The 27675-nt window shown below is 41.8% G+C and overlaps 3 protein-coding genes across 15 annotated transcripts in view; 2 read left to right on the top strand and 1 right to left on the bottom strand.

Moving 5' to 3' along the window:
* flvcr2a (FLVCR choline and putative heme transporter 2a) overlaps window positions 1-12962 on the top strand; it is a 32665-nt gene extending 19703 nt beyond the window's left edge. For 2 of the 4 annotated variants that reach the window (XM_030718401.1, XM_030718397.1), the window contains 5 exons: window positions 1627-1737; window positions 2382-2487; window positions 2592-2703; window positions 9876-9940; window positions 10927-12962. In XM_030718401.1, the coding sequence (XP_030574261.1) occupies window positions 1627-1737; window positions 2382-2487; window positions 2592-2703; window positions 9876-9940; window positions 10927-11001 (469 nt within the window). In that variant the 3' untranslated portion in view covers window positions 11002-12962. The remainder of the gene's footprint in view (window positions 1-1626; window positions 1738-2381; window positions 2488-2591; window positions 2704-9875; window positions 9941-10926) is intronic. The other 2 variants (XM_030718399.1, XM_030718400.1) reach the window with 2 other exon arrangements.
* A 60-nt stretch (window positions 12963-13022) lies between these two features.
* On the bottom strand, window positions 13023-17151 carry erg28 (ergosterol biosynthesis 28 homolog). 4 transcript variants are annotated; one of them, XM_030718404.1, is made up of 5 exons: window positions 17026-17151; window positions 16614-16856; window positions 14574-14664; window positions 14368-14486; window positions 13023-14226 (listed from the first exon to the last, which is right to left on the bottom strand). In XM_030718404.1, the coding sequence occupies exons 2-5, from the start codon at window positions 16744-16746 to the stop codon at window positions 14138-14140; spliced, it is 432 nt and encodes a 143-aa protein (XP_030574264.1). In that variant the 5' UTR covers window positions 16747-16856; window positions 17026-17151; the 3' UTR covers window positions 13023-14137. The 4 variants fall into 4 exon arrangements, with proteins under 4 accessions (XP_030574264.1, XP_030574266.1, XP_030574265.1 ...); XM_030718406.1 differs by having other exon boundaries at window positions 16614-16768; window positions 17026-17139; XM_030718405.1 differs by having other exon boundaries at window positions 16614-16851; window positions 17026-17050.
* Window positions 16698-27675, top strand: part of ttll5 (tubulin tyrosine ligase-like family, member 5) — a 69028-nt gene continuing 58050 nt past the window's right edge. For 5 of the 7 annotated variants that reach the window (XM_030718395.1, XM_030718394.1, XM_030718391.1 and 2 more), the window contains exons 1-12: window positions 17840-17945; window positions 18508-18649; window positions 21329-21435; window positions 21546-21628; window positions 22385-22491; window positions 22705-22835; window positions 22961-23043; window positions 24583-24652; window positions 24740-24824; window positions 26659-26760; window positions 26874-26965; window positions 27198-27305. In XM_030718395.1, the coding sequence (XP_030574255.1) occupies window positions 18591-18649; window positions 21329-21435; window positions 21546-21628; window positions 22385-22491; window positions 22705-22835; window positions 22961-23043; window positions 24583-24652; window positions 24740-24824; window positions 26659-26760; window positions 26874-26965; window positions 27198-27305 (1027 nt within the window). In that variant the 5' untranslated portion in view covers window positions 17840-17945; window positions 18508-18590. Of the gene's footprint in view, window positions 16826-17839; window positions 17946-18507; window positions 18650-21328; window positions 21436-21545; window positions 21629-22384; window positions 22492-22704; window positions 22836-22960; window positions 23044-24582; window positions 24653-24739; window positions 24825-26658; window positions 26761-26873; window positions 26966-27197; window positions 27306-27675 lie in introns of those variants that run through there. The other 2 variants (XM_030718390.1, XM_030718392.1) reach the window with 2 other exon arrangements.

Genomic DNA, 27675 nt, shown 5'->3' with positions numbered 1-27675 from the left:
AAATCGGCAGCTTTTCTTTTACACTAAGCTCCCTCTTCACCATGACAGACCGGCGCAGCGTCGGCATCACTGCAGACCAGAGGTGAGCCGGAGAGGGCACTCCACCCTTTTCCGTCTGAGGACCATGGCCTCAGACTTAGAGGTACTGATTCTCAAGCCAGCTGCTTCACACTCAGCTGCGAACCATTCCACTGCAAGCTGGAGGCCACCACCTGATGAAGCCAACAGGACTGCATCATCCGCAAAGAGCAGAGACAAGATTCTGAGGCTCTGCTTGGCCTGCCGATACCTTTCAGCTGCCTCTGGAGTCCCACAGGCTAACCAACCCAATAAGACTCCTTCTTCAGCTTGATGTCTCCCTTCACCTCCGTTGACCACCATCTGGTTCGGGGGTTACCACCATGACAGGCACCAACCACCTTGCAGCCACAGCTTGGAGCAGCAGCCTCAACAATGGAGGTGTGGAACATGATCCATTCAGACTCAATGTCCTCAGCCTCTCTCGGAATGCTGTCGAAGTTCTGCCGGAGGTGGGAGTTGAAGATCTCATGGACTGGATCTCATGGACTGGAGCTTCTGCCAGGCGTTCCCAGCACACTCCCATAGCACGTTTAGGTGCGCCAGGTCTGTCCAGCACCTTTCCCTGCCACCTGGTCAAACTCACCACCAGGTGGTGATCTGTTCACCCGAGTGTCCAGAGCATACGGCCGCAGATCTGGTGATATGATTACAAAATCAATCATCGACCTGCGACCTAGGGTGTCCTGGTGCCATGTGCACTTATGGACATCCTTATGTTCGAACATGGTGTTCATTATGGACAAACTGTGGTTTGCACAGTCCAATAACAAGTCACCATTCGGGTTCAGATAAGGCAGGCCGTTCCTCCCAATCACGCCCCTCCAGGTCTCACTGTCATTGCCCACATGAGCGTTGAAGTCTTCCAGCAAGATGATGGGGTCACCGGATGGAGCACCCTCCAGCACCCCGCCCAAAAAAGGGTGGGTGGGTACTCTGAACTGTCATTTGACGCATAAGCACAAACAACAGTCAGGACCTGTTCCCCGGCCTGAAGGGGCAGGGAAACAACCCTCTCGTCCATCGGTGAAAACTCAGATGTGCAGGCAGCAAGCCGGGGGGATATGCGAATACCCATCCCAGCTTGAGGCCTCTCACCGAGGGCAACTCCAGACTGGAACAGAGTCCAGACCCTCTCCCTCTCCGAAGCCCAGGCCATTCGTTGAGGTGAGCCCAAATATATCTAGCTGGTATCTCTCAACCTCACGCACTAGCTCAGGCTCCTTCCCCACCAGAAAGTCGACATTCCATGTCCCAATAGCCAGTCTCGATAGCCAGGGATCGGATCGCCGGGGTCTCCGGTCTTGGCCACCACCCAGCACACACTGCATCCAACCCCTACGATGCCTCCTGTGGGTGGTGGGCCTACAGGAGGGATTTATGTAGTATTTTAGTATTTAGATAATGGAAGCCCTGCTGGGAGAAAAAAAAAAAAAACTTTCTGTAGTATTTTACCAAAAATATGTGAAAATGTGTATTATATGTAAAAACATATCACAGCTTACTGCCATAAACTTTATTGCTGATGTTAGTCTCCTGTTTCCACAGACAGACCACCTTGGCCGTGTATATCCTGTCTCTCACTGGGATGCTGGTCTATGCCTTCACCCTCAACCTGGGTCACCTGTGGGTTGTGTTTGTTACTGCTGGAGTTTTAGGGTAGGTAATCATTAAAGAATAAAGACCACTATTGCCAGAAACATAAACAGTTGGGTTTTGCAAAATGCAAGTAGTCAACAAGTAATATTCCTGTGTTTGATTTATTTTAATCTGTGGAGCTTAAAATCCATTTATTTAGGGACTGAAAGTGTTTTGACAACCAGCTACTTAAGGAAAAGGTTTATTGGACATGTGTGATGGCACAGTGCTGACATTAGTTTTAACCTCAGGGTAATGATGAACTATATCTGTCACATTTTAAAGTCCAGCTGTAAAAGGCTGGTGAAGCTCGGTGTCATTCATTTTCTTTGTAGTTTGCTCAAATAGCAGGAGTGCTGCTTTTTTCAGCCAAAATTAATACTCCACAGTCCACAGGCTTTGTCAATTATTGCTATTTATGGTAAGCTGATTATGTCCATATTTGGTTTCCATAGCGATTCCTTTGACTGCTTTTTGCTTCTGAAGCCGTTTCGGGACATATTAAACATCGATGTACACTTGTCCTACTTTTACATTTGTGGAGCCTTTTTCTTTCTGCTGGTTTTGGGACAGTTAAAAATATTTAAGTCACAAACTACTACACGAAAGGTCATACACTTTTGTTTTCATGTTTACTTTGACCTTCAGTTTCTCTCTTTCTCCAGGTTCTTCATGACAGGATACCTTCCTCTGGGCTTTGAGTATGCGGTAGAGCTCACCTACCCAGAATCAGAGGGGACCTCGTCCGGACTGCTTAACTGTTCAGCTCAGGTCAATAACGTTAACAGAACTGACTGCAGAGTCAGAGAGCAAACATAATACGTAACATGCCATGTTGGTTTGGGTCTGTAAAGAGTTTACAACTCTCATTTCAGATCTTTGGAATCATTTTCACTATCTCACAAGGGAAGATAATCGATAAATGGGGAACTTTAGCTGGAAACATGTTCTTGTGCATCTTTCTGCTAATAGGAACAATAATGACAGGTAATTATTAACAGACATATTAATCAGTGTCGATTTGGGCAATTTTCTTTCTCATGTCTGCGTATGATATTTATGTGCTGTAGATTTTTGTAATAGAGAATGCCAGTTTAAACCTTAAATTATTTGGTGTAATATTTCGGGTGCTAAAGTTTCACACGCCAGGACTCAAAATCTTTCATAGGCAAATGTTGCCTCCTAGTGGCTAAATTAAAGTATTATTATATAGGTGATCTGTGTCCATATTAACGTTCTTTTCTGAGTTTTTTTTTCAACTATCTAAACAGTACCATTAAATAGTCTAAATCTGTCTAAGTAGTACCATTAACGCCGACGAGTCAGCATAGTACCGTGATCGTTTGTTTGGTTGTTTGTTCTGTTTTGTTTTCCCCTCATCTAATTTCATTCTTATGTCACTTAGGTCACTTTTTACACGTCTTTTTTCTTTCTGCACTCAGCAATATGTTTACGTCACTTACAATGCTACAGTTTACTACACTAACATACAGCGCAGATGCACACACACCAACATACAGCGCACATACACACGCACACATCAATATAAAGGGCACACGCCAACATACAGAACATATGTACACACACACACACATCCTTAGTGAGCACACAACAGTCCATCAGTTAGTTTAAATATGAGCACACTCAGATTTGTCTCATGGAATGTGCACGGGGCTGGTTCGAGGGAAAAGAGACTAAAAATTTTTAATCGGTTAAAAGACTTAAAAGCAGATGTTGTTTTTCTACAGGAGACACATGTGTCCAAAACATCTGTGCTCACTCTTTCCTCTCCACAGTTCCCTCACACGTACTCAGCCTGCTATAACTCCAAACAAAGAGGTGTAGCTATATTGATTAACAAGAAGATAAACTTTAACATTAGCAACAGTACAATAGACCCTGAAGGTAGATTTATAATACTTAATTTATCTATACAGAATACAGATTTATGTATTGCTAGTATATATGGACCAAATGTTGATGACCCCTCCTTCTTTCATGCTTTGTTCACTTCACTCTCAGATCACTCTGACACCACACTTGTAATAGGAGGAGACTTCAACCTGGTACTTAATGCAGATATTGACAGGCTCAGTACAGCAGCGAGTCAGAGGAACTGGCAGTCTGCAGACATTCTTAAACAGTACATGAAGGATTTTGGACTTTGCGATGCTTGGCGTTCACATCACCCTACTTTGAGAGATTATAGTTATTTCTCACAAGTACACAAATCTCATTCCCGCTTAGATTACTTTTTAGTTAGCAGCTCCATAATGATGGATATCACAGACACTCAGATTCACCCTATCACTATTAGCGATCATGCACCGGTGTCTATGTCTCTGACACAGAAAAGAGTCACACCACCAATCAGGAACTGGAGATTTAATACATCATTACTTAAAGAAGAAGATTTTATTAATTATTTCAAAAAGGAATGGTCAGCATACTTAGAATATAATGATATTCCAGGAATATCACCATGTGTTCTTTGGGAAGCAGGAAAGGCAGTAATGCGGGGCAAAATAATATCTTACTGCTCGCATAGGAAAAATAAAGAAAAAGCACTTGTGTTAGAATTAGAACAAAAAATTAAATCTTTAGAAACTGCTTATGCCGCTTCACCACAAGCACATACAATTATCAGCCTGAGGAAACTGAAACTGGAGCTAAATGAAATAATTGATAAAAGGACACAATTTATGTTGCAGAGGCTGCGTTTGGAAAACTTTGAGCATGGAAATAAATCTGGAAAATTCCTGGCCAAGCAATTAAAACTGAATAAAGAAAAAACAGCTATTTTTTCTATTAAAGACTCGACTGGTATTATTACTCATGACCCACAACAAATAAATAACTCTTTCAGAGACTTCTATGAAGCCTTATATTCACCACAGATTAACCCATCTGATACTGAAATTGAAGAATTTCTTAATAATATAAATCTACCAAAACTAAATGACAGCCAGGCTGCAGCTCTGGATTTACCTCTTTCATTGTCTGAACTTAGTGAAGCCCTACAGCATCTCCCAAATAATAAAGCCCCAGGCCCAGATGGTTTTCCAGCCGAGTTTTATAAAGAATTTTGGTCTGAGCTAGCTCCCATTTTTTTCAGAATGGTAACTCAGATTCAGAATGACCACATCTTATCTCCAACCTTAAACTCTGCTAACATTAGCCTGCTTCTTAAACCAGGCAAAGACCCCACACTCCCATCCAGCTACAGGCCAATCTCTCTCATTAATGTAGATCTTAAAATAATTTGCAAAGCCCTTGCCAAAAGATTAGAAAGTATTACTCCATTTATTGTACATCCAGATCAAACAGGCTTTATCAAGGGTCGGCACTCAGCCAATAATACACGTCGACTGATAAATATAATAGACTATTGTTCTATTAACAAATTAGAGACGACAATCGTGTCTTTAGATGCAGAGAAAGCATTTGATCGGGTAAATTGGAAATTCTTACTAGCAGTTCTGCAAAAATTTGGATTCGGTTCATCCTTTATAAACTGGATCAGAACACTACACAGCTCTCCGAATGCGCGAGTTAGGACAAATGATCTCATTTCACAAAGTTTCAGTCTGCAGAGGGGCACTAGGCAGGGCTGCCCACTCTCTCCCTCTCTTTTTGTAATTTTCATTGAGCCGCTAGCAGCAGCAATCCGTCAAAATGCAAATATTAAAGGGATTCAAACTGAAAATATGGACCATAAACTTAGCCTTTATGCTGATGATGTATTACTTTTCCTTGGGAATTCACAAGGCTCTCTTTTGAAGACTATCACACTGATAGATAAGTTCTCATCTATATCTGATTACTCTATCAATTGGAGTAAATCAACAGTTTTGCCTCTGAATTGTAATTTCCAGAGAACCTCTAGGACCCCACTAAAGTCAGGAAATATTAGATATTTAGGCATAAATTTTTCCGCCAGGCTCTCAGACTTGGTACGATTAAATCATATCCCCTTATTAAAAACAATAGAGGATGATCTCACACGTTGGAACAGTTTACCTATATCACTTATGGGGAGAGTTGCTGCCATTAAAATGATGGTTTTACCAAAAATTAATTATCTATTTTCATTGATCCCTAATAAACCTTCTATTCCTTGGTTCAAGTCACTAGATTCAAACATCTCAAAATTTTTATGGAAAAACAAACCGTCAAGAATAAGCTTAAAAACTTTACAAAAGCCAAAACACAGTGGAGGTCTAGAATTACCAAACTTTTATTACTATTTCTTAAGCAGTAGATTGCAGTATATTTCAAAGTGGATCAAATCCAACTCATTAGACAACCCATGGCTGGATCTAGAACAGGCGTTTTGTGGAAAAATAAAAATCTCAGATTTACCTTTCATTAGTTCCAGTATTAAACATCATAACTGCTATAAAGTCCTTAGTATAAATACCTCTCTGACAGCCTGGTGGGAATTTTTAAAAATAACTAAGTCTTCACTCATCCCCTGTAAACTAACACCCATTTGGAACAATCCAGATATTTGTCAGAAAAGAAAATGCTGAATTTTCCGTTATGGCGTGATAAGGGTATAAATAACTTAGAACATATTATCCAAGATGGAAATTTTATCACGTTCCAAGAACTTATATCAAAATATAGAATTGGCAACGGTAGATTTCTGGAATATCAACAAGTTAAGTCCGTCCTACAGGGAAGATTTAACCTTAATCAATTGAATCTAGAAATGCCTACTTGGGTAACAGAATTTCTTAACCTCTGTACCCCAAAATTGTTATCAAAATTATATAAATTATTAATAAAAACTGATGATTCAGTTTCCCTCCCAATTACAAAATGGGAGCGTGATCTTTCTGTCAACCTGGATCAAAATTTATGGACAGAAATATGTTTAAATATCTTCAAAATGACTAAAAGACCCCAAATACAACTTGTACAATATAAGATTCTCCATAGAACATACTACACTGGACAAAGGATGTTCCAAATGGGCCTTACACACTCAAACATATGCACCCACTGTACAAGCAATTCAGAGGATAATCATCTACACGCTCTGTGGTCTTGTGTACCAGTTCAGAGATTTTGGCAGAGGATTTGTGAAGATCTATCCACATGGTTTAGCTGTCATATCCCAACTTCCCCCAGACTATGCATCTTAGGTGATGTCAGTGAATTAATTATGGAGTTAAATATATCACACATAGTTCTTACTGCCTTGTGCATCGCTAAGAAGATGATCCTCATGAACTGGAAGACAAAAAATAAACTATGTATTACTCAGTACAGAAATTTATTAGTAGATCATGTTAGTTTAGAGAGAATGTCTGCTTCTTCTAAAAACAAATTGGAGGAATTTGACTCTCTTTGGTTCCCACTGCTCAGCTCCATTACTTAGTGGGGGTGGTGGGCTGCGGGCTCTGCTCCTGATGTGCTTTGTGGGGGGGTGGGGGGGGACTCCGGGGGCCTGGGTAGCTGGTAGCCTCCTGGGGCTGGGGTCCTGGGGCGACCTTCTGGTGATGTCTGTGTGCCTGTCCTGGTTGATGGTGGTGGGGGCTTGGATGGTGCTGCCTTCGGTCCTGGGGTGTGGGCGGGGTGCTTGGGGGGGTGGTGCCGGCCCTCGGTCGGTTGGCTGGTCTTCCCTGTATGGCTTGGGGGCTGGGGTCTGGGGCCCCGGCACTGGGGCCGCGCCGGCTCCCGGTGGGCCCCCCCTGGCGCGGGGGGGGCCTCTGCTGTCCCGGCCGCGCCGCCGGGTGGGGTGGGTTGGCCTGACGTCGGGATGTCCGGTCTGCGCTTTTGGGGCCCTGGGGTGCCTGCATTGCAGGGGGGTGGGGTGGGGGATGGGGCCGCGGTGGGGTGGTTGGGGGGGACTGGGCACTGCATTTCCATGCCCAGGCCAGTATGTCCTGTCGCCTGTTTGTGTCTATTGTTGAGTGAATGGGCATCTAGGAGGAGCGGGCCGCCCTCTGCGGTGGGGGCGAGGGCGCCAACCTCGGGTGCTGCAGTGCTCCGGGATGCTGTCACCGCGGCCCCGGGCTCACCTCCCCCTGCCCTGTGCTGGGGTGTGGGAGGTCGGGGTGCCTATTGAGCCAGCGGCCAGCTGGCTCTCTTCTTCCAGGATTTTTCCTGGTCATATGCCCCCCCCCCCCTCCCCCTCCCCATACACAAACACACACACACACACACACACAGAATACACATCACTCACAGATGTAGGATGGAGAGGCCACGTGGAGAGCTGCACCACCACTTGCCTCTCCGTTTTAATTGCACTTTAGTCATTATAACTCACAACACATACACACTTACACCCTGATACACATAGGACCTTTGGGGCAGGCATGTTACTCAGAGGTTGATGAGATGGGCCGCTGAGGTGGCCCCACTCGGATCCTCGTCACTGTCTGTCTCCAAATTTTATTTGCACTTTAGACATGGAGGGTTTTGGGGGGGCAGTGTGGGCAAGCGCTGACGACCAACAGTTGGCGCTTGTGGCATAACTGTCCCCTCAATTTTAACTGCACCCTATACACCTCATTCACTCACAAACATTAACACATAGACCTACAAGTTGGGGAGGAGGAGGGGTGGATGGGCCATCTTACACCCCGATTTCTTGCGTCTCGCCCGGGGTAGGGGTCGGGTGGTTCCTTGGGGACCGGGCTGGTGGCGTCCTGGGGTCGCTGTTGGCCCTGGGGTGGTTTCCACTTGCCCCGCCTTCAGAGGGTGGGTAGCTATGGATGAATGTGTGTCTTTGTGTATTTGTCACCGTCTCCGTGAGTATGGGTGGGTGAGTGAATGTGTATGTATGGCATATCTGTGTGTGGGTAAGTATGTATGGGCATGTATGAGTATCTGTGTATAAATGTGTACACGGGTGTCTGGGTGTGTTTGTATGTATGGCTGGACCTGGGTCTGGGCCTTGTGCCTTGCCTCCTGGCCGCTCCTTGCTGGTTGCCTCCTCCCCCCTACCCCCCTGGGATGGGGGTGCCTCGGGGTTCCTGGGTGGGGCTGGGTGTTCTGGCGTGGGTACTGGCCTGCCCCCCTTGGGGGTGCGGTGCGGGGCTGCGTTGGCTTCTTCGGCGTGGGGGGGGGCTCTGTGGAGGGTCGGGCGGTCCTTGGGTGCCGTGGGCCCGGGAGCCCTGCCGCCGGCCAGTGCAGGGGGCTGGCCGCTGGGGGGGGGCTGGCTTCTCATCGCCTTGGGTTCCCTGGAGCCCTCGCTCCTCGACTGGGGGGGCTCCGTCTGAGACCACCCTCTCCCGTCTGCTGGGGTAGGTGTGCGGTTGTCTTTGGACTGAGTGGCCGGGGGTCTTCCTGGCCCTTGGTGGGCTGCTGGTGGCCTGGGGTTCTGGGGGCTTTCCGTACCTGCCTCTGGCTTCTGATGGGTGGAGCTGCAGCGTTTTGCCCTCATTGGTAAGTACGTTCCATGACACAGACACAAACATGACACAGACACAAACGCCCACTCAATCACAACTCAACAAAATTGTTGGTGTGCGTAACATGCTTTGTTAGTTTTGTTTTTCACACACAAATTTATTTTTGCAAGTATTGATAGTATTTTTTTTTTATATGTTAAAGTGATGAACTATCTGATTAATAGACTTGTGCTCTTTCCCCTTTTTTTTTTTGCTCCCTTTCTCTCTCCCTTTTTCTTCTCTTTATTTTCCTCTTCTTCAGCCTGTCAGCTCTGGCTGTTACATAGTATGTGGAAAAATAACTCAGATAAATAAAATAAAGGGTTAAAACAACAACAAGAAGAGCCTATTGAGAACCTATAGAGCTCATCTTGAAATAGCAAATATGTTTGGCACAACAACGCATTCAGATCACAGTTCTGCTTGCAAGATCTACCAGACATGACAGGCTAAAAAAAAAAAAAAAAAAAAAAAAAAAAAAAAAAAAAAATAAATTAAAGTATTATTAAAGTTCTGGTTAAAGGGGAACATCTTTTTTAGCGCTATATTTTTATTCTTGGACTCCACTAGAGCAGCTTTGCATGATTCACATCACAGTATTGACATCACAGTAATAGAATAGAATAGAATGCCTTTATTGTCATTCATAGTTTCATTCGTAGCCTGAAATAGAAATTTTTGCTTTATATTGCTATGTATATTGTCCACATAATCAAGCACCAGTAGTTTAAAGTGTTTCATATTTTATTGCAGGAATAATCAAATCTGACCTACGACGCCAGAAGGCCAACCAACAGGCTGAGGTGCAGACAGTGAGTGTAAGTACAGCTGTGTGTGTTACAAGAAGTCAGAGGTGGGCTCTTCACATCCCCGTGGAGAGGGCATGTGTTTAGAGCCCACCCTGGCTCTGGATTGAATGCACTCTGAGTGCTTTTCTGCTGGCGGCTTTGCTGCAGTTGCTCACACTGCAGTCTGCTGCTGCAGGCCTGCGCACACAGCGAATGCAGGCGGTCGTCCTGCTGCACTGGTGGAAGCTTTCTCTGTAACTCACTAAAAAATGTCCTTTTCTTTCAACTCTGCTTTGTCTAACAGCTCTCCGGCTCGCTCTAATGGAAAGCATGTTTACGTGTTTTTGCTTTAAAAGCGTTATTCCGGTTTAATGCTTACATGGGTGCAGTTGAGAGCTGTCAAACAAATATTTTCTGCTAAAAAACTTAAAAAAAAACACACACACAAGTCACTATTAAAAATAGATAGGAGGTTAATTACTTAATCATTTGATTTTATGTTTCACAAAAACTAATGAACACAGAAAGCAAAACTTAGTGACATTCAGCTGCTCAAAATCACCTTTGAAATTTTAACAGTGAATGCCATTTTAAAAAGAAGCCTACTTCACATTGTGAGTGCTCACCTGTTGCTTTGCTCTAAGTGAAGCTTGGGACTGCTTGCTTTCTTTCTTTGGCCTTTTTGTCCTTATAATATTCCAGTTCTGCATTACAAATGCAGCTTAACCACCAGCAATCCTGCACACCAATAGAATTTAAAGTAATAACAGGGCAATAGATTTTAAAAAAAATGATCTAAATGAATAAAGCAGAACAAAGAGTTCTATCATAATTAGCGTGATACATGTAGTTTTCTCACCAAAGCCTCTGCAAGTCTCACTAGCAGGCAGTGTAGTAGGGTGTGCAGGTGCTCCTGGATGCACTGGTGGTGGTGTGTGTGTTATGAAGGTCATGGTGGAGGATGAGGGGACCCCTTAGGGCCCCTCAGAAGTGTGACCCCAAAGTTATCATTCCAGCCTGCAGACTCCCTGTCATCGATGCAGGACTACGGGGCCACATCGTGCGGCAGCCACTGGCAGCAGCAGCCTTGAAATAAACCCACAACCTTACTAACACCAAAACACACACCTGCCAAGGTAGGGGCACACAACACCTTGTTTTCAGAGTGTAAAAGCTTACTTAAACGTATTACCGGTTAACTGCTACATGTTCTATTTGACTGCACAATCAGCTCTTAAATCACACACACTGATTCACTGTTACTGTGGATTTAAACATTTATCCGGTGGTTTCAACCTCATCTAAAACTCATTCTGAAGAGAGAAGTAAAGATTTGTACTGAATGTGAAGAGGTAAATTTTTTTTTTTAGTTTGTTCTTTTGTCTTTCTGAACGCTGTGAGTCTTGATGTTAAAAGCAAATTCCATTTCACTCGTTCATAAATGTCTGTCCTTTGCAGAAAATAACTGCTGATCTGGAAAGAGGAAGCTCTCCACCTGAAATCTTAAAAGAGGGGAAGTTATAAGGAGGACAGACATTTCTCTGTCAAGGACATTGTGTACAGACTGAAAAAAACCCCAACAAAAACTGACACATCAACGAGCACAAATGAGCACAGAGCTAAAAGCTGTGAAGAGTAAGTACAGGAGGAGGCTGATAATCACAGAGAACTGCTGTGCTGCTTTACAGAGTAACATTTGAGGTACTGTAGGGACTCTGTGATGCAGTAACTCACACTAGTATTACAGGTGCTGCTTAGCTCATCCCAAACCATCATGGGGGAATGCTCTTACAAGGTTTTTACATCATCAGCCAAGATTGAACTTAAGAGGAAGATCTTTAAACAAAGGCATTATGCATGTCTTGTTATGTGCAATATAACTGCCACTTTAGTGACTCCAACCTTCAGTCTAACTGAATTTCTTTCCTTGCTGCTACTGCCCTCTTCTGACTTGTTTTAATATAATGTTTTATGCATTTAACTGGCATTATTTAAACTATTTCCTAACATTGGACCAATATTGTAATTTAATTCCTTCTTCACATTTCTGAAGGTATTCATCTTAGTGTTCTGTTTTTAAAATATGCATCTTCAGGACTGTGATGTGTTCACCTGTCATGACAGCCGAGTCACCTTTCACCTAAGCAAGGGTTTCATATCAATCTGCCTGCCATTCAGGATGGTGTCAAAGTATTAATTCTGAACACTGCTGATTTTCAGTATGATTGATGCTGTGCATCTGAATATGCTTTGGGAGGTCAGTGTTGTCCTCGTTTTACTGTGATCTCTACAAAAAGACACAACAGGCAAGAACGCCTGAAACATAAAGGATGTCAGCACAGCAGGAGATAAAAACACGATGGGAGATTGAGACTAATCAGATCTACTGCCCTTGTCATTTTGCACAGTTTTTTTTGTGTACTTTTAGCTTTTGTTACTGTGAGATATACAGGCAGGTGACAAATCAAAGGAAAATCCACCAGAAATATATCTTAGGTGTTGGGCCAACATGTGCCAAAGCTGGAGTAATGGAGTGCAGTTCTTCCAGAAAATATTACCTAATTTGGTGTGAATGATTGGTGCTCAGTCTGGTTGAGATCTGGTGACTGTAAAAGCTCTGACACAAATCATTTTCATACTCCTTCAGTGACCCCAGGTGTCCAACAACATTTTACTGATGTCCACTGACCCTGATTGGACCTAAATAGTGCCAACGAAATGCCCTCCACAGCCTATCAGAGCCAAGAGCTCAGTGGTTCAGCGTTTTCCTTAATTTTTGTTACCTGTGTGTATTTCATGCTTTGTAACCAGTATTTGTACGGTTTGTCATTTTTAGCACATTTTACTTCAGGTGTTGTGGGTAGTTGTCTGGAAATGTTCCTATTTTATTAGAACTGTTGTGTGTCTGTGAGAGATGATGGTTATTCTTGGTCTTGAGACACTTTACAGTGCTGTGAAGTGTCCAAACCCTTAGTTTTTGCCATTTGGTGTGATGTAAAGTTGATCCTGGAGATGAGAAAAAATGAAACTGCAATACACTGTATGGGATTTTCAGTAAGAATACAAGAACAAATGACTATATTAAAAACATAAATAAGAGGGCACTAGTGAAATGTGTCTATATATTTTTGTATTTCCCCACAATGTGACCGTGTTTAAATCTGAATATTCACACTCAGAATTAACACAAGAATATATTCAAGATGCCTGCTCTGACCCAAATACTAGAAGCAAGCAGAACGGGGATTTAAGTCTTTGGCACAAATCGTGCAAAAAGAAAATAATAAGTCTGCATACTTCAAATACAAGATTACAAGACTAAAAATTACAGTTTTCACACTAATTACAGCGATAGAAAACATCAAAAATCAGCATTTTTTTTTTTTTTGAAGTTTTATACAAAGTTATTTGTGCATAAATTCCCAGGCTGTACAAATCTTTCACGGCACACAACATACATCAAGAGCAACCTCTGATGACTTTTTATGAGGCGTATAATTTTATACTGCGTAGCCATCCGAGTTCTTTGGTACATCTGGACTGTTGTTCATTGATAAATTGGTACTATGGTGAAATAAAATAATGATTGTGAAAAGAAAATGTATTGTAGATCCGTTTCTGCAGTCATTCAGCAACACCACACTGATAATGAATCCACTGCTGTTGAGATACCACAAAACTTCAGGTATTGCTCATTTGAATATGAAATAAATGATAAAGCAGCACACATTAACCACTGCATTGTAAAAGCAGAATTTACTGATCGAGATATACCTTAATCAGTCACAACATTAAAACCACCTTCCTAGTCAGGTGTGGGTCTCTCTTGGGCTTTTAAAGATCTGGCTTGCTGTGGCACATCCCACATACACACCTTTGGATTGGGATCTGGGCACTTTGGAGGCTGGATTGACACCTACAAGCTGCTCCTGTGGTTGGGCACGTTGTCCTGCTGGGTGGTCCGCTGCAGTCGTGGACCGTGAATGCTGGATCCCAGCATTCTCCAGCAGAATATTGCAGTTTCACAAGATAATGTTATTCACTTGACCTGTGAGTGGTTTTAATGTTGTTGCTGATCTGTGAAGATGTAAAAAGTGTCGGAGTAGAAAGTGGATTTACATCAGGTCGCCCGGTTCTTCAGGGCAAGAAGCGGCACACAAGGACCAGTTCATAAGAGGCTGGTGGAGGTGGATTCAATCAAGAAGAGGAAACTCCAATTGCTGGGACTCAGTTACGCTTCTTCTGTCGTGCTCCGACTTCCTCTTGTGTTTCTGGAAAACACTGGAATCCAATGAGCATTCCTATGACAGAGAAACCTGCAAAAACACAGTGAGACACTTTAAGGATTCTTTTATTTAGCAATGTTTTCCAGTGTGGTGTGATCTAACTTTGAAGTGCATTAAGGCATCTTAAGGAAGAGTCTAACGAAGGCTGCACCACTATTATTCCTTACTTACTTGCCACAATGAGAGGGGCCATGACGCCAATAGTCAGTGGCGCAGTTTTGTAGATGAAAGCCTCGGAGAGAAAGTGGCCCAAAGCCAGCACAAACGTCCATAAGGTGATGTGATACAGCCTGCGGGAGTCAGGGTGACACACTGTAAAAACATAACATGTAGACCGCCAACAGAAACAAGGTACAGGAAGCAACAAGCTGCCTCACGTTCTATTCTGGATATCAATAGCACAGGCACAGCGAATGATCGATGACAGCAGCGTCCAAATACCAAAGGTTCGAGCTTGGAGACCATTTACTGAGAAAACAGAGAAAAAAAGTCAGAAATTTAGAAATTAAATGAATACAGACAGACTATATTATGATAGTGGCAACATCCAGTATAGGTTAGTTATGGACAATGAAAGATGGTAAACTTTTTAAAGCTTTTTCATTGTTTTGTTTTTTAAATTATTTTTAAGCAGGTTAAGCTGAGGACCTTGATTATTTAATCATGAGGTCATGTACACTCACCAGATACTTATCTAGTTACATCATGCTAGTACCAGGTTGGACCCCCTTTTGCTTTTAGAACTGCTTTAATTCTTCATGGCAGTTGCTGCAGATTTGTCAACTTCTCATCTATGATGTGAATCTCCCGTCCCAAAGGTGCACTACTGGATTGAGATCTGGTGACTGTGGAGGCCATTTGAGTGCAGTGAACTCATTGACCTGTTCAAGAAACCAGTTTGAGCTTTGTGACATGATGTGTTATCCTGCTGGAAGCCATATGAAGATGGGTACACTGTGGCCATAAAGTGATGGACATGGTCAGCAACAATACTCAGGTAGGCTGCACCATTTAAATGATGGTCAGTTGGTACTAAGGGGCCCGGAGTATGCCAAAAAAAAAATTCTCCGTGTGGTTACAACACCACCAGCAGCCCAAACCATTGATGCAACGCAGGACGGACTCATAGTTTTATGTTTTTTACAACAAATTCTGACCCTACCATCTGATTGTCACAGCAGAAATCGAGACTCATCAGGCCAGGCAGCGTTTTTCCAGTCTTCTATTGTCCAATTTTGGCGTGCTCGTGTGAACTGTAACCTCAGTTTCCCGTTCATAGCTGACAGGAGTGACACCTGGTGTGGTCTTTTGCTGCTTCAAGGTTCTACATATAGTGAGTTTTGAGATACTCTTCTGTATACCTCAGTTGTAACAAGTGTGTTATTTGAGTTACTGCTGCCTTCCTTTCAGCTCAAAGCAGTCTGGCCACTCTCCTCTGACCTTTGGCATCAACCACTGCCACTTACTGGATATTTTCTCTTTTTGGAACTTTTTTTGTAAACACCAGAGATTGCTGTGTTGTAAAATCCCAGCAGATCAGCAGTTTCTGAAATATATGCCTAAATGTGCTGAGTTGTCGCCATGCGACTGGCTGGATAGATATTTGTGATAACCAGCAGTTGAACAGGTGTACCTAATAAAGTGTCCAGTATATTTCTGGAATTGTACTGCACTACATATTTAAAATAAACTTTTTATTAGTCATTTATTAAGTTTTCCTCAAATTATTGCTTTTTAAAATACAAAGCAAGAAAAAAAATACATATTGTGACTGCATAGGGTTAGGGTTAGGGTCAGAGTTCACATCAATGATAATCTTGAATCTCAGAGGGTTAACAGCAGTCAATAGATATGACATATATGTAACACAACACTAAAAGAACTAATCAAAGTATTGCTAATAACTACTAGTAGTTTGCCTCTTATTATTAACCCACACAGTTTGGCTTTAATAGAGTTACCTTCTCTTCGCTCTCAGTAAATCAGTTCTTGCTTATAACTAGCCCTACTCATGCTTAATGGACGCCTACTTAAATGAACAATTTTATTGGAAGAAGTGAGTACAAGTAGAATTATCTCCTTTATTAGTGGATTACTTCAGAGACTGTCAAACGTTTTTAAAACAGTACTTACTGTCAGCGTTGCTTACTGTAAATCAGCATTAATTATGGGTTATTGGGGGAAATGGCCTTATAGAACGTAATCATGCGTAATTAGGCATTTATAGGTGCTTTATAAACACTCGGTATGCCACTGATATGCAAGCAAGTGAAATAAAGTGTTGCTTTATTTGTTATTCTAAGCTTTTGGGTGTTTGACTTCTACCGATACTATCTATACTCACAACTGTAATAATTACGTGACTTTTAAGGTTGTAAATTCCACTTCTGTCAGTAAAAATCTCTCCGTTTTCTCACCAAACTCTGGCATGCCCGTGTAGAGCTTCTCGGACAGAAAGCTGTGATCTCTGAAACTCTGCACGGTGTTTCCCATCGCGATGACGGACACCATCACCAGCCAGCTCCGCAGGACGTTCAGAAAGCGACTCATCTCCTCTGTGTGTAAGAAGCACCTGTCAGAGAGGGAGACTCTGACGGTTCACTGCAGGACACACCACTCCGAAGCACAGGTCAGTACAAACACCGGTTATATAACCTGCACTAGAGGGATAAACAAATGTATTTGGATGTCTCCAGTCTAACGCAAGACATCAGCTGGAAATACATCATTAACTCATATGACATAACAGGCTTACGCCGCCTTAAGAAGGTTTCTACAATTAGCTAGCCTGCTTTAGTTTAAAATATCACGAGTAGTTCACGTATTTACCTGACTGCGTTTATCAAACTATTATATTCTCATCAAAACACGGTTAGACTAACGTTAGAAAAAATGGGACTGAAGCCAACCAAGAATGGCGAGTCTTTCAATCTTGGCCCGTGGGGCTAACCAATAAGAGCGCTCAAAAATGACTCCAGTTAATCGGACCATGATTGTGATTGGCTCCCACTGGTGTTAGGGTTCCGCCCTTTTTTCCCCCTCTAACCAATGTACATATAGCAAGCCTGTCGCGTGTGGACAGTAGGCTAGACTACGTTCAGACAAAGAGTAAATGTGGAGCAAGAGAAGTATACGCAGTGACGCGTTTCTACAAGGACGATTCGCCTCTTTGCAACGTTTCCGGTCATTTATTCGGAAGATTCCTCTAAATTTACTTTATTTTCAGTGATAACCGGGACATGAAAAGCCGCATCTATAGAAACACCGGTTAAATCTGGTAAAAGAGGCTCGAAATATGACTAAACTTGCTCCAAAATGCGATTTTAACATTCAAACATTTATTAACTAGAGGTTATACCATATCTACCATATCTAGAAAATGCATTTATTATTATTATTATTTATATTATCATTACAAATACAGTGAGGCATATCAGCTCACTATAGCAAATGACGCGAATACATCATACAATAATATGATATAACAATACCATAATATAATGTATGAAGGAAATAAAGGGAAAACAGACATTCTTCATAGATATATTTATTTGTAGTTTTTCCTACTGAAATATTTATTATATCTGTACAGTACAGTACAAAATTTGGTCACATGATTAAATATTGCCGCACGCATGCGCCTTCCTCTGTTGCTATACAGTTGTTGTAGTTACAGGAAGATTAACAGCGATTGCTGGCCCTGGCGGTACAAGCCAGCTAACTGTTAGCAGCCTCCACAGAAACGCAAGGCAAGTTTTTGTCGTCCGTGGTGTAGCGGTTAACCCATTTGACTTACACGCGAAAGGTTCCCGGTTCGTTTCCGGGAGGAACTACAAACCCAGCCTCGAAGGGTTGTAAGCTAGTCTACTCCTAGTGCTGGTCCCAAGCCCGAAGGAAAGGGCATCCCCACGTAAAAGTCAAAATACGCGGATCTGTCCGCTGTGGCGACCCCTTGGGAAATAAGGGAGCAGCTGAGAGTATCTTCTTCTGCCTGTCGCTATGTGTATTTGTACGACATTATAAAAACGTCTACTTCAGTGGTGTCAAACTAAACAGACTTTAGTAAAGTAACGTTTTATTTAGCTAATGCTGGCTGCACTATTTGATTTATTCGTAGCCATAGGCTGTGTCTTAACGTGTTAATATCATTTCGCTTCCACAGCAGGTGTATTGTAACTGTTAATCACCATAGGATGATGCCAGTGTTACAGTCTTTATGTTAAACTGTCGTGAAGCAGGCTGTGATTAATGTGCTAATGTTTTTGTCAGCTGAGCTTCTCAGTGACTTGTGTTTGCCGTTGGATGTTGCAGATGCCAGGGTAAAAAAACAAACTACTTAATACTTGATCCCACGAAGATTTCTACGGGCAGCTCGTTCTCCCTTTGCAGTTAAAATGCCAGCCGTGATCCGGGATAAAGAGGACTCCGAATCCTCCTCAGAAGACGAGCAAGAGTAAGTACACGTTAGCGGTTCATAATAATACTGTATGTTTGCTGCAGAGTAAAAGACTGGCTGTAATCGCTGTTTGAGAAAACTCAAGATCAGAGGTTATAGAAGTGCCTGGGGCTCATCTACTTATTATCATGAATAAAATAATTTTCATCTACCGTAATGTCTCTTCTTTCACTAAAGTTAAATGAGAAAAAGACACCACTCTATCTACCTATGCTGTCAGTGCCTCTTGGTTTGAGTGTTTTCTCTTTCAAAATCATCTCCTCTTACTATTTTGCAGACATTCTGGATGTTGCTCACAGTCCCTGCAGCTTGTGGGACTTGGCAAGTCAGTTAACTTCTTAGCCTACTGATCCTCTTGGCATACCTCAAAAGATTTCCACCTAATAGATTTTGTAATATGCCATTATGGTGGACTAAAAGCAATCTTCATTTTCCCTGTCTTTGCAAGTTGCTACAATTTATTGAAAGTGAAATATAATCTGTAAAGGCTTATAGAAAATGTCCTGAGCGCTGTTTAATAATTTATGCCAAGATACGTCCAAATAAAAGGATACCTTCAAGGTGCCTTTCATTCTGCATAATTGATGACAGTCAGTTGGAGAGAAGAGCATCTAGCCCTCTACTGAAGATGCACCAGCTGGGCTTTGCTTCCTTGTCCCGGCTTAAGAATTCCCTCTTAAGCCATGCTTAGTCATACCTTTCTGGGTTCCACTGTGTCTGCTTTTAAGCTACATCTCCTAAATTGGTTTGGATTGCTTAGAATTGGGGGTTAACCTTCAAGTGACCAGTGCTGCCTTCATTGACAGGGCAGTTATTATGCATTGAGATGCTATAACAGAGCAGTAAAGACACATGGCTGCCCAAAAACAACCCAAACACGTTACTCCCACTGCAGGAGTAATACTGCAATAATTTTCTCATTTCAACATTTGTACTGGGACTCCAGGTTTTTTTTTTTCTTCTTGTCCACAAAAAATCTTGACACCCACCAAAGAGGTTTTGAACTTCCACAAAAGACAAAAGGAAGATCACCAGGACTGTGATACAAGTAGAATATTGTGCAAAAGTCTTGAGCCACCCCTCACTTCTTTATATTTTGTTAGGAAAACAGGAAACAAGGTCATCAATTTAGTGAAACACATTGAAAATGAGTGAAAAAGCAGCCAATGCCAAAAGAAAATCTTTGAAGGACCTTTAGAAATCCTGGAGAACTTTTGCTCAAGACCACTTTAAAAATTACAAGAAGTGGAGAAAAATAACAGGAGAATACACAGATGTCTGGTGAATAAGGCTGCACTCTTTGCCTTAATTTAATGCTGCCCATTCATGCTTACATGCACAGTCACCCCCCCAAAAAACTTATTTTGAGCCTGGAAGAACCTTTCACTGTATAACTTCCCATTTGAAGATACAGAATTAAGTATTGTCTTCTCTTTTTTTAAATTTATTTGCAAAAGTGGCTGATTTAATCAGCTAATTTATACAAAAGACAATGTTAAATAATGAAAAGATTGCATAGCATAGCATTACAGGATGATACGGAAGATGCACAGCACACGTGAAGCGCATATGCAGTCGGAAACCTACCATAGGAGAAACTCAAGCTCGGGGCTTTAATTCAGCTTTTTATTTAATTGAATAAAAAACAAATGTTTGGCAATAACACACCTTGCACATGCTGTGCAAAGGTTTCATAAAGCCTAAAAGGACGTGAGCAGACCAGGGTTAAGATAACTGATGTCTGTCCAATAAGATGTTCAGTTTAAACTAAGATCTACTTTATTCATCCCATGAGCCATACATTAAACACAACCTACAACAACAAGGCTTAAATAAAGTAAAGCAGCTCAGTAAAATGCATACACTATGGTTCAATTAAATAGAAAAGCTAACCATAATTAATGCAGCTGCTGTGATTTGAGGCAGGAACGAGTCCCCAGTTCTGTTCTTGTGGGTGTGGAGCTGAAATGTTATAGAGAGAAATATCACTCCCTTCATGAATTTAGTAAGCATTACAAACACTGCCAGTGTTTTAAAAAGCATGAACATATTTTACTTGCAAGATCACATTGATGTTAAAAAGTTCTTTTTGTCTGAGATATATTTGATGTGTATACAAGTGTCTCAGCAGTCTTGGTGATGGCTTATGCTCATGATAAACAAGTTCAAATATTATCAAGATTCCGCTTAACAGTGCGCAACCCAGCCGTGTCAGTGGAACAGATAATCTGCAATATTGTCTCACGTACCTGGATACTTAAGCTACGGGCAGCAGCTTGCTTGCATGCCTTCCCCCTTTATCAAGGCTGGTCATATCTGATTGAGTTCTACTCCATCATCATGCCACCTTATCTTATTTTTACCCCCTGATAAGCAGGCTGTGTCTGGTACTATGAGATATTCTGGACTTTTACAAGGGTATTTGGAGTACTGTACATGGGTTTGTTATTGCCCAGCACCTCACAAAGCGCTGTGTGGTTCTGACTATCTGCACGACTGAAATAAACATCACGTCAGGAGGCATTCTCACAGCATTAGGTAAGCTGCCCATATAGGCCAGTTTATGTCATCCTGGAGGATTTTGGGCACTGAAATACACCCCAAAGAGCACATCTGTAACATTGCTCCTCTTAACTTATCTTCATTAAGTGTCTCATCTAACTTTTCACCCACTAGAGACCATCCTTGCATCGCATGGAGCAGCATTAGCAAGACCATCCCAATTCTCCTGTTTATCCCTGAAGCTGTTGTTTCAAAAGATGGGAATATATCATCTGTTGGAGGTACAGTGCAGAGTTATAAAAATGACTTTTTTTTTTTTTTTTACAGAAATGTAAATTTAGAGCCTATAAAATGTTAATGATAAGAATATTTTGTTGTGTTAATTGCACAGAACGATATAATATGGCCTTCAAGATTGTGCGCACAGAGAGCCGCCTAGTACGAGAAATACTCACCAATCATGGGTTCCATGAGGTAATGTTCTCACTTAAATCATGCAACTTTAACAGATTAGCCAAAATCTTGTAAAAAAATACATTGTTTTTTTGCGCCACATGCAATTGTAGGCTACGCTTTACTACTGTAGGTCTGTTATTTTTCATTTGACTGCTGGTGACAAAGCCCGGGAATGCACCCATGGAAAAAAAACAAAATGACCTCAAAACCATTAATCTGGTTTCACGAGGGCACACAATCCCCGTTATTGCTCTCTCCAAGCAGCTACAATTAATTCCTTTTTTATTTTATTTCAATGCTTCTTGACTCCTGCTAACCCATCATCAAAGGCAGACGAGTGTCTACCACAGCCCGGACAGAGCCAAACTTTAATAAGCCTTTATTGCAAACATCTGGCTCTCCCCGGGACACACACAGAACTGCCATGTGAGTCCTGCCTCCTAACAAATTGTTGGAATAAAGCAAAAACCGATAAAATAACATGACAGTGATAGAAATCTGCGGGTTGGCATTCCCTTTGAGATCATTACAAAAGTGCAGGTTGTACAGTAGTTGCTCAGGTTAGTGGTTGTGGCGGTGGAGTCTGTTTCTTAGATTGAGCCGAGCAATCACGTGTGATGGACATCAGAATATGATGCTGCTCTCGGTGGCTGGAAACTCTTGAGAGCTTACCTCCTTTAATGATCCCTTTGCTTATGTATTTGACTTTGTGCGCACTAAATCAAAATCATTTCATCTGGCCTGTCTGCTCCGTTCAATCTGTCTGTTTTTCAGGTTCACCCAAACAGTAACGACTTCAACCTCATGTGGACAGGGTCTCACCTCAAGCCTTACATACTACGCAGCCTTCAAGACTTCCAGAAGGTCAACCACTTTCCCAGGTATGATAGAGGTTTCAAATATAGAGTGCGTTTCCACCGCTTCCTGTGTTATAAATATCACTGTGTGAGGCAATGTGTTTGTTGGCTTTCGCTTGCAACATGCATTTATTTGGGACCGATGCCTTTATGAAGCATGAAATGAATCATACTGTCAGGCCCAGGGTGTTCTGTAACTGTTATGTTATTCCTATATTTGTTCTTCACCGCTTCCAGATCACATGAACTGACACGCAAAGACCGTCTCTATAAAAACATCCAGCGAATGCAGCAGACTCACGGCTTCAAAAACTTCCACATTGTTCCCCAGACCTTTGTGCTTCCCGCTGAGTACCAGGAATTCTGCAGTAAGATACCACCCACACATAATCCTGTTCGTCTTAGCGAGGCTATATTTACGACATGTTTAAAGTCATTTTAAGTTACTGCAATTCTCACTCTTTTCTTCATTCCTTTTTTTTTTTCTTTTCAGATTGCTTTGCCAAGGACAAGGGCCCATGGATAATTAAACCAGTAGCATCTTCAAGAGGACGTGGCATCTACTTGGTCAGCAATGTGAGTTTATTTTATTCTTAGACTTCTCTGGCTTTTGATCCTTTAAATATAAGCACTTCACACTTTTCTCTCCTTGTTTTTCCCCTCTCCCCAACCGGTCACACCAGATGGCCACCCTCCCCTGAGTCTTCTGCCACTGCTGCCAAGTGCTTGTTCATAGGAGATAATTGGCTCCCTGGCTTTCTCTCTGTAGTGTTGCAGTCTTTTCCTGACAATATAAATTGCACTGAGATGACTGAGTCTTATGACTATTGTGCTATTTAAAATTGCACTGAATCTAATTACATTTTTTAAATTCTAAACTTCAGTTGTCAAAAACTCTCAGAGGACCGCGGCAATATAATAAAAATAATTTGACAGAAAAATACTTATCACAAATTCCACCTCAGCGTTTGTTTCCTGGCGCTTTGTGGCCATCGTCCTCGGGCCTTCAAGGGATGATTAAGGCCAAAAAACTGTGAATGCTCAAGGAGAGAGAGTGTTTGCAAAGACAGGGAAAAGTAACGTTTATGAAAAGTAAAACGGTACCGAACATGAGTCACTGAAACGCCACATTTTCTTTCTTTGTTAATGGGGACAAGCACTGGGACTAGGAAAACTACAATAACTATAAATCTATAACTACAATGACTATAAATAACTATAATAACTATAAATCTATAGCCAGTAGAGTGTAAGCATAGGTTAACACTGTCTGGAAACAGGCTAATCTTAATGCCAAATGAAGCTAAAAACAATAATACTGACTGTCAGTCAGCTTTTCTGTTGTGTGTGTGTGTGAATAAATCCTTCTAATTCATGTGTAAGCATGAATTCACATTAAGGGTAAACCTAGTGGGAGTTAACTATAAGCACGCTGACATAAAAAAGTACCGTGTGAACTCAAACAGTCACTTGGCCAGATGTTATCTAGGTGTGGGGGGGTGCACTGATACAGCTGTCTTCGAAGTAAGTATCAACCAGCGTTTCAGACATTAATAAGCTTCGCGGAGTAAATCACACACTTTCAAGGCCCCGGGCTCTTGGAGGAGCTCAACAAGGTTCTCACCCTTGGAAAACATGTGCACGATTCTTCTTCTTCTCAGGCATTTTTATGAAACAGTGGAAAGAATGTCAGAGCGATATTTGGAGAAAAGAAAGAAATACGTTCATCTTTTTTGTTCTGCTTTTTTTCTCTGAACTGTAGCCAGCACCGAGGTTACTCCAACTCCCCACCCCCGTCTCTTCTCAACTTCACCACCTGCAACACATTTCAACCTCATAAATGGCCCATCTCCCACCACCAGATTGTGTTTTTATAGGCTGTTATTGAAGCTTGACCTGCTATGACCAGCGTCACTGAAACTTTTCTTCATCTTATTATCCTTTGATGTTTATGGTTCACTGCAGCGTCTCGTCAGCCGCACGGAACTGAGTATTTAATGCAGTTCTGTATGAATCACTTGTGATATTGTGGCGTTAAACTTGTGATAAAATACTGCCTGCATTTCTTCTGTGTTCATCACATCTTCTTCTGTGTGTTTTGTTTCTCAACTACAGCCAAATCAGATTTCAATGACTGAAAACATTTTGGTGTCTCGCTATATTAATAACCCACTGCTCATAGATGGTGAGTTGTTACAGATATAATTTTGCTGTTTTTTGACAGATTTGCACCCAACGATTTTATGACCTACCCTAATTGTTATTTTTACAGGGTTCAAGTTTGACGTTCGTTTGTACGTGTTAGTAACGTCATATGACCCTCTTCTCATCTATGTGTATGAGGAAGGCCTGGCTAGGTGAGTGTTTGGAGTTTTTCTGGAACGGTGACTAAGACAATGCAAGCTACCCGCTGGTGCTCTTACATAAGATTTTATCACCAATTCATCCATCTTTTTTTTGCTGTTTATCTGATTCTGGGTGACAGAGGCAGCGCATTTGATGCAGATGAGCAGCCTGAATGATTTTCTCTGCTCCTCATCTCAGGGGTGTTGAACTGAAACTGTACTTAGAAAAAACATAAGTATACTTCCAGCAAAAATATCTCTTTTTCCCAATTCGTTGAATCTGCTGTCAATACTTGTCCTTTACAATTTACAGATCATAGCAAAAAAGGCATAAAGTCTTCTTTTGTGTGTGTGTGTGTAAATGAATAATAATGGTGTTTTACAACTTAATGATTTAAATAACTTGTCTAGCTCTAGAAGTATTTTTAACTTTCCCTACATTTTCACTCTGTGTTGCAGCCTGTTGCTAGCATCACCAACCACAGTGCATTTTATTGGAAAATTGATTATTTAATGATTTCACTGCAGTTTTTACACTTGGCAGAGCCGTCCAGTGGGTTGTATTGGATTCTCTGGCGGGTCAGTTCCAGCCCTCCAGCTGTCCTATCTTTCATGCTGGACTCAAACAGCATCAGGAGGAAGCTCCTCTACTTGTATCTGTGATCTTATACTTTCAGTCACTACCCTCGGCTCATGGGCATAGGTGAGGGTGGGAACATAGATAGACCAGTAAATCACCAGCTTAGCTTTCATGCTCAGCTCTCTTTACTACAACAGACCAGTACAGCATCCTCACGACTGCAGACGCTGCACCAATCCCTCTGTCAGTCAGGTGCCGCTATCTCAGCACTAAAGACGCTGAGATAGTTGAACTCCTTTAGTTAATGCAGCATGTCCTCAACAACCCAGAGTGGGGACATAATAACATAAAAATGACATAAAATGTCAAATTTTTGGTTGCATATTGAAGTGGGGCCAAAACTAGATGTTCTAAAACATTTCAAGACTAAAGCATAAAAATTATGCCGGCACTTTTGCCAAAAACTGTTGTCACACATGTTTGTTTGCAGTCTGTGTGGACTGTGTGGAAGAATATAGCCCCCACTCACCACGTTTTTATTACATTTAGGTGCTTTTTTCAGCAGGACTTTGTGAAACACAACATTTGTCTTCCATCAGCGCCCACAAGAGGGCATCCTAAACTTTGCAGACTGCCTGTGTGGAGCCAGTAGCTTTAGCCACTTTGAAACAAAGCGCCCTATTGTTTCAGTTGTAGGATGTGCTAATCAAATGTTTGCTGATTGTGACATTGTTCAAAGATCATATCTTATGATGACTTTATGTAATTGCACTCTAGTTATTAGGTCTTGGTGTTAAGGGTATGAATAATTTCTTTAACAAAGAAAAGGCTATTATCAGACACAGATAGGTCAGGAGAGGGTTGATGATTTATAGAATGACTGGCTCCTCGCCTCACTCTGCTAGAGGTACGTGCTCGTGCTGGAAACAGAGTGCCACTGCCCTCTTATTTGCTGGCTTCATTATCAACTGTGTGCAATAAATCATGGCCCGAATCTTGAATCCCACTTTTATCTCCTGACATTCCTTTGCATGTGTTGGTATTCAGGTACATGGTGTGTGCCAAAGGAATTCTCATTATTGCACATGTGGCATCCACTCCTCTCAAATACTGCCAGAAACTAATCTCTTTCCCAAGTGCCCCTATTATTTAGTCAAGTGTCTTAGGGATGTGGATGTTACGGCAGATAGATGTGCAGGGAAATAGTTGGATTTGGTTTAACTTTTTTTTTTTCTTCTCGTGTAAACAAACCCTGCTCTTTCACAGATTTGCCACAGTTAAGTACGACAGGACTTCAAAGAACATCAAGAACACGTTCATGCACCTCACCAACTACAGTGTGAACAAAAAGAGCAGTGATTATGTCAGGTAAGCCCCCCTCAGTGATCAAAATACAATGTGGTGCTGTTACTGGAAGCGCCCCTCCTGACTCATCCGTTCATTACAGCCGGAGTGTTTGAAGCTCATTTCTTCCTTTTCAGTTGCGATGACCCCGAAGTTGAAGATTATGGGAACAAATGGAGTATGAGTGCAGTGCTGAGGTATTTGAAGCAGGAGGGGAAGGACACCACATGTGAGTTGGAAACTTCACCTTGTTCTTTTTGTTTTTAATATCCATGCAGTGATGACAGAAGTAACTTTTTTTTTGAAACTTTGTAGTTCACTTATCAAAGAACATCAGTTTTATCAAACCATATAAATAGTGTGTGGAGTACTTTCAGAGGATTTCTTAAGATGTAGAACATCCTTTAATCTGTTTTCTTTTTTTTTTTATATCTTTTTTTGTTTTAATGTTTCCGATGCAGTGCTGATGAAACAAGTTGAGGACCTCATCATCAAAGCTGTGCTGAGTGCTGAGCTACAGATAGCCACCGCCTGCAAGACATTTGTTCCTCATAAGGCAAACTGCTTTGGTAATCATTTCATATTCTTCGCAAAATCTTTTTTCTTTTTTTTTTCAGCCACAATTGCAACAGTCTAGTCCCCCAAATATGCTTACACCTGCTACAGCCAGTGTGGATTATGGGATCTGGTTGCATTTCCAAAAGAATTTGCACTAGACTACTCTGAATGTGAAGGCCATCAGCACAATTGTAGCTTCTCAAGAATTTCTTTTGAATGAAATCTGAACTCTGGGGAAAAAAAAAAAATCTCTTTTTTTTTGCATACTGTGCAGAAGCACACACACACATACTTAGTCATACATATTACCACACCTCTCACATTTCTCTTCAGTTTCAGATTCATTGTCCAGCAGTTCCTCCATGCAATTTGTCCACTGAA

Source organism: Archocentrus centrarchus, chromosome 22 (genome assembly GCF_007364275.1).
Source record: "Archocentrus centrarchus isolate MPI-CPG fArcCen1 chromosome 22, fArcCen1, whole genome shotgun sequence".
Taxonomy (NCBI): domain Eukaryota; kingdom Metazoa; phylum Chordata; class Actinopteri; order Cichliformes; family Cichlidae; genus Archocentrus; species Archocentrus centrarchus.
The sequence above is the reverse complement of the archived record's forward strand: the minus strand, read 5'-3'. Positions and strand labels throughout refer to the sequence as shown.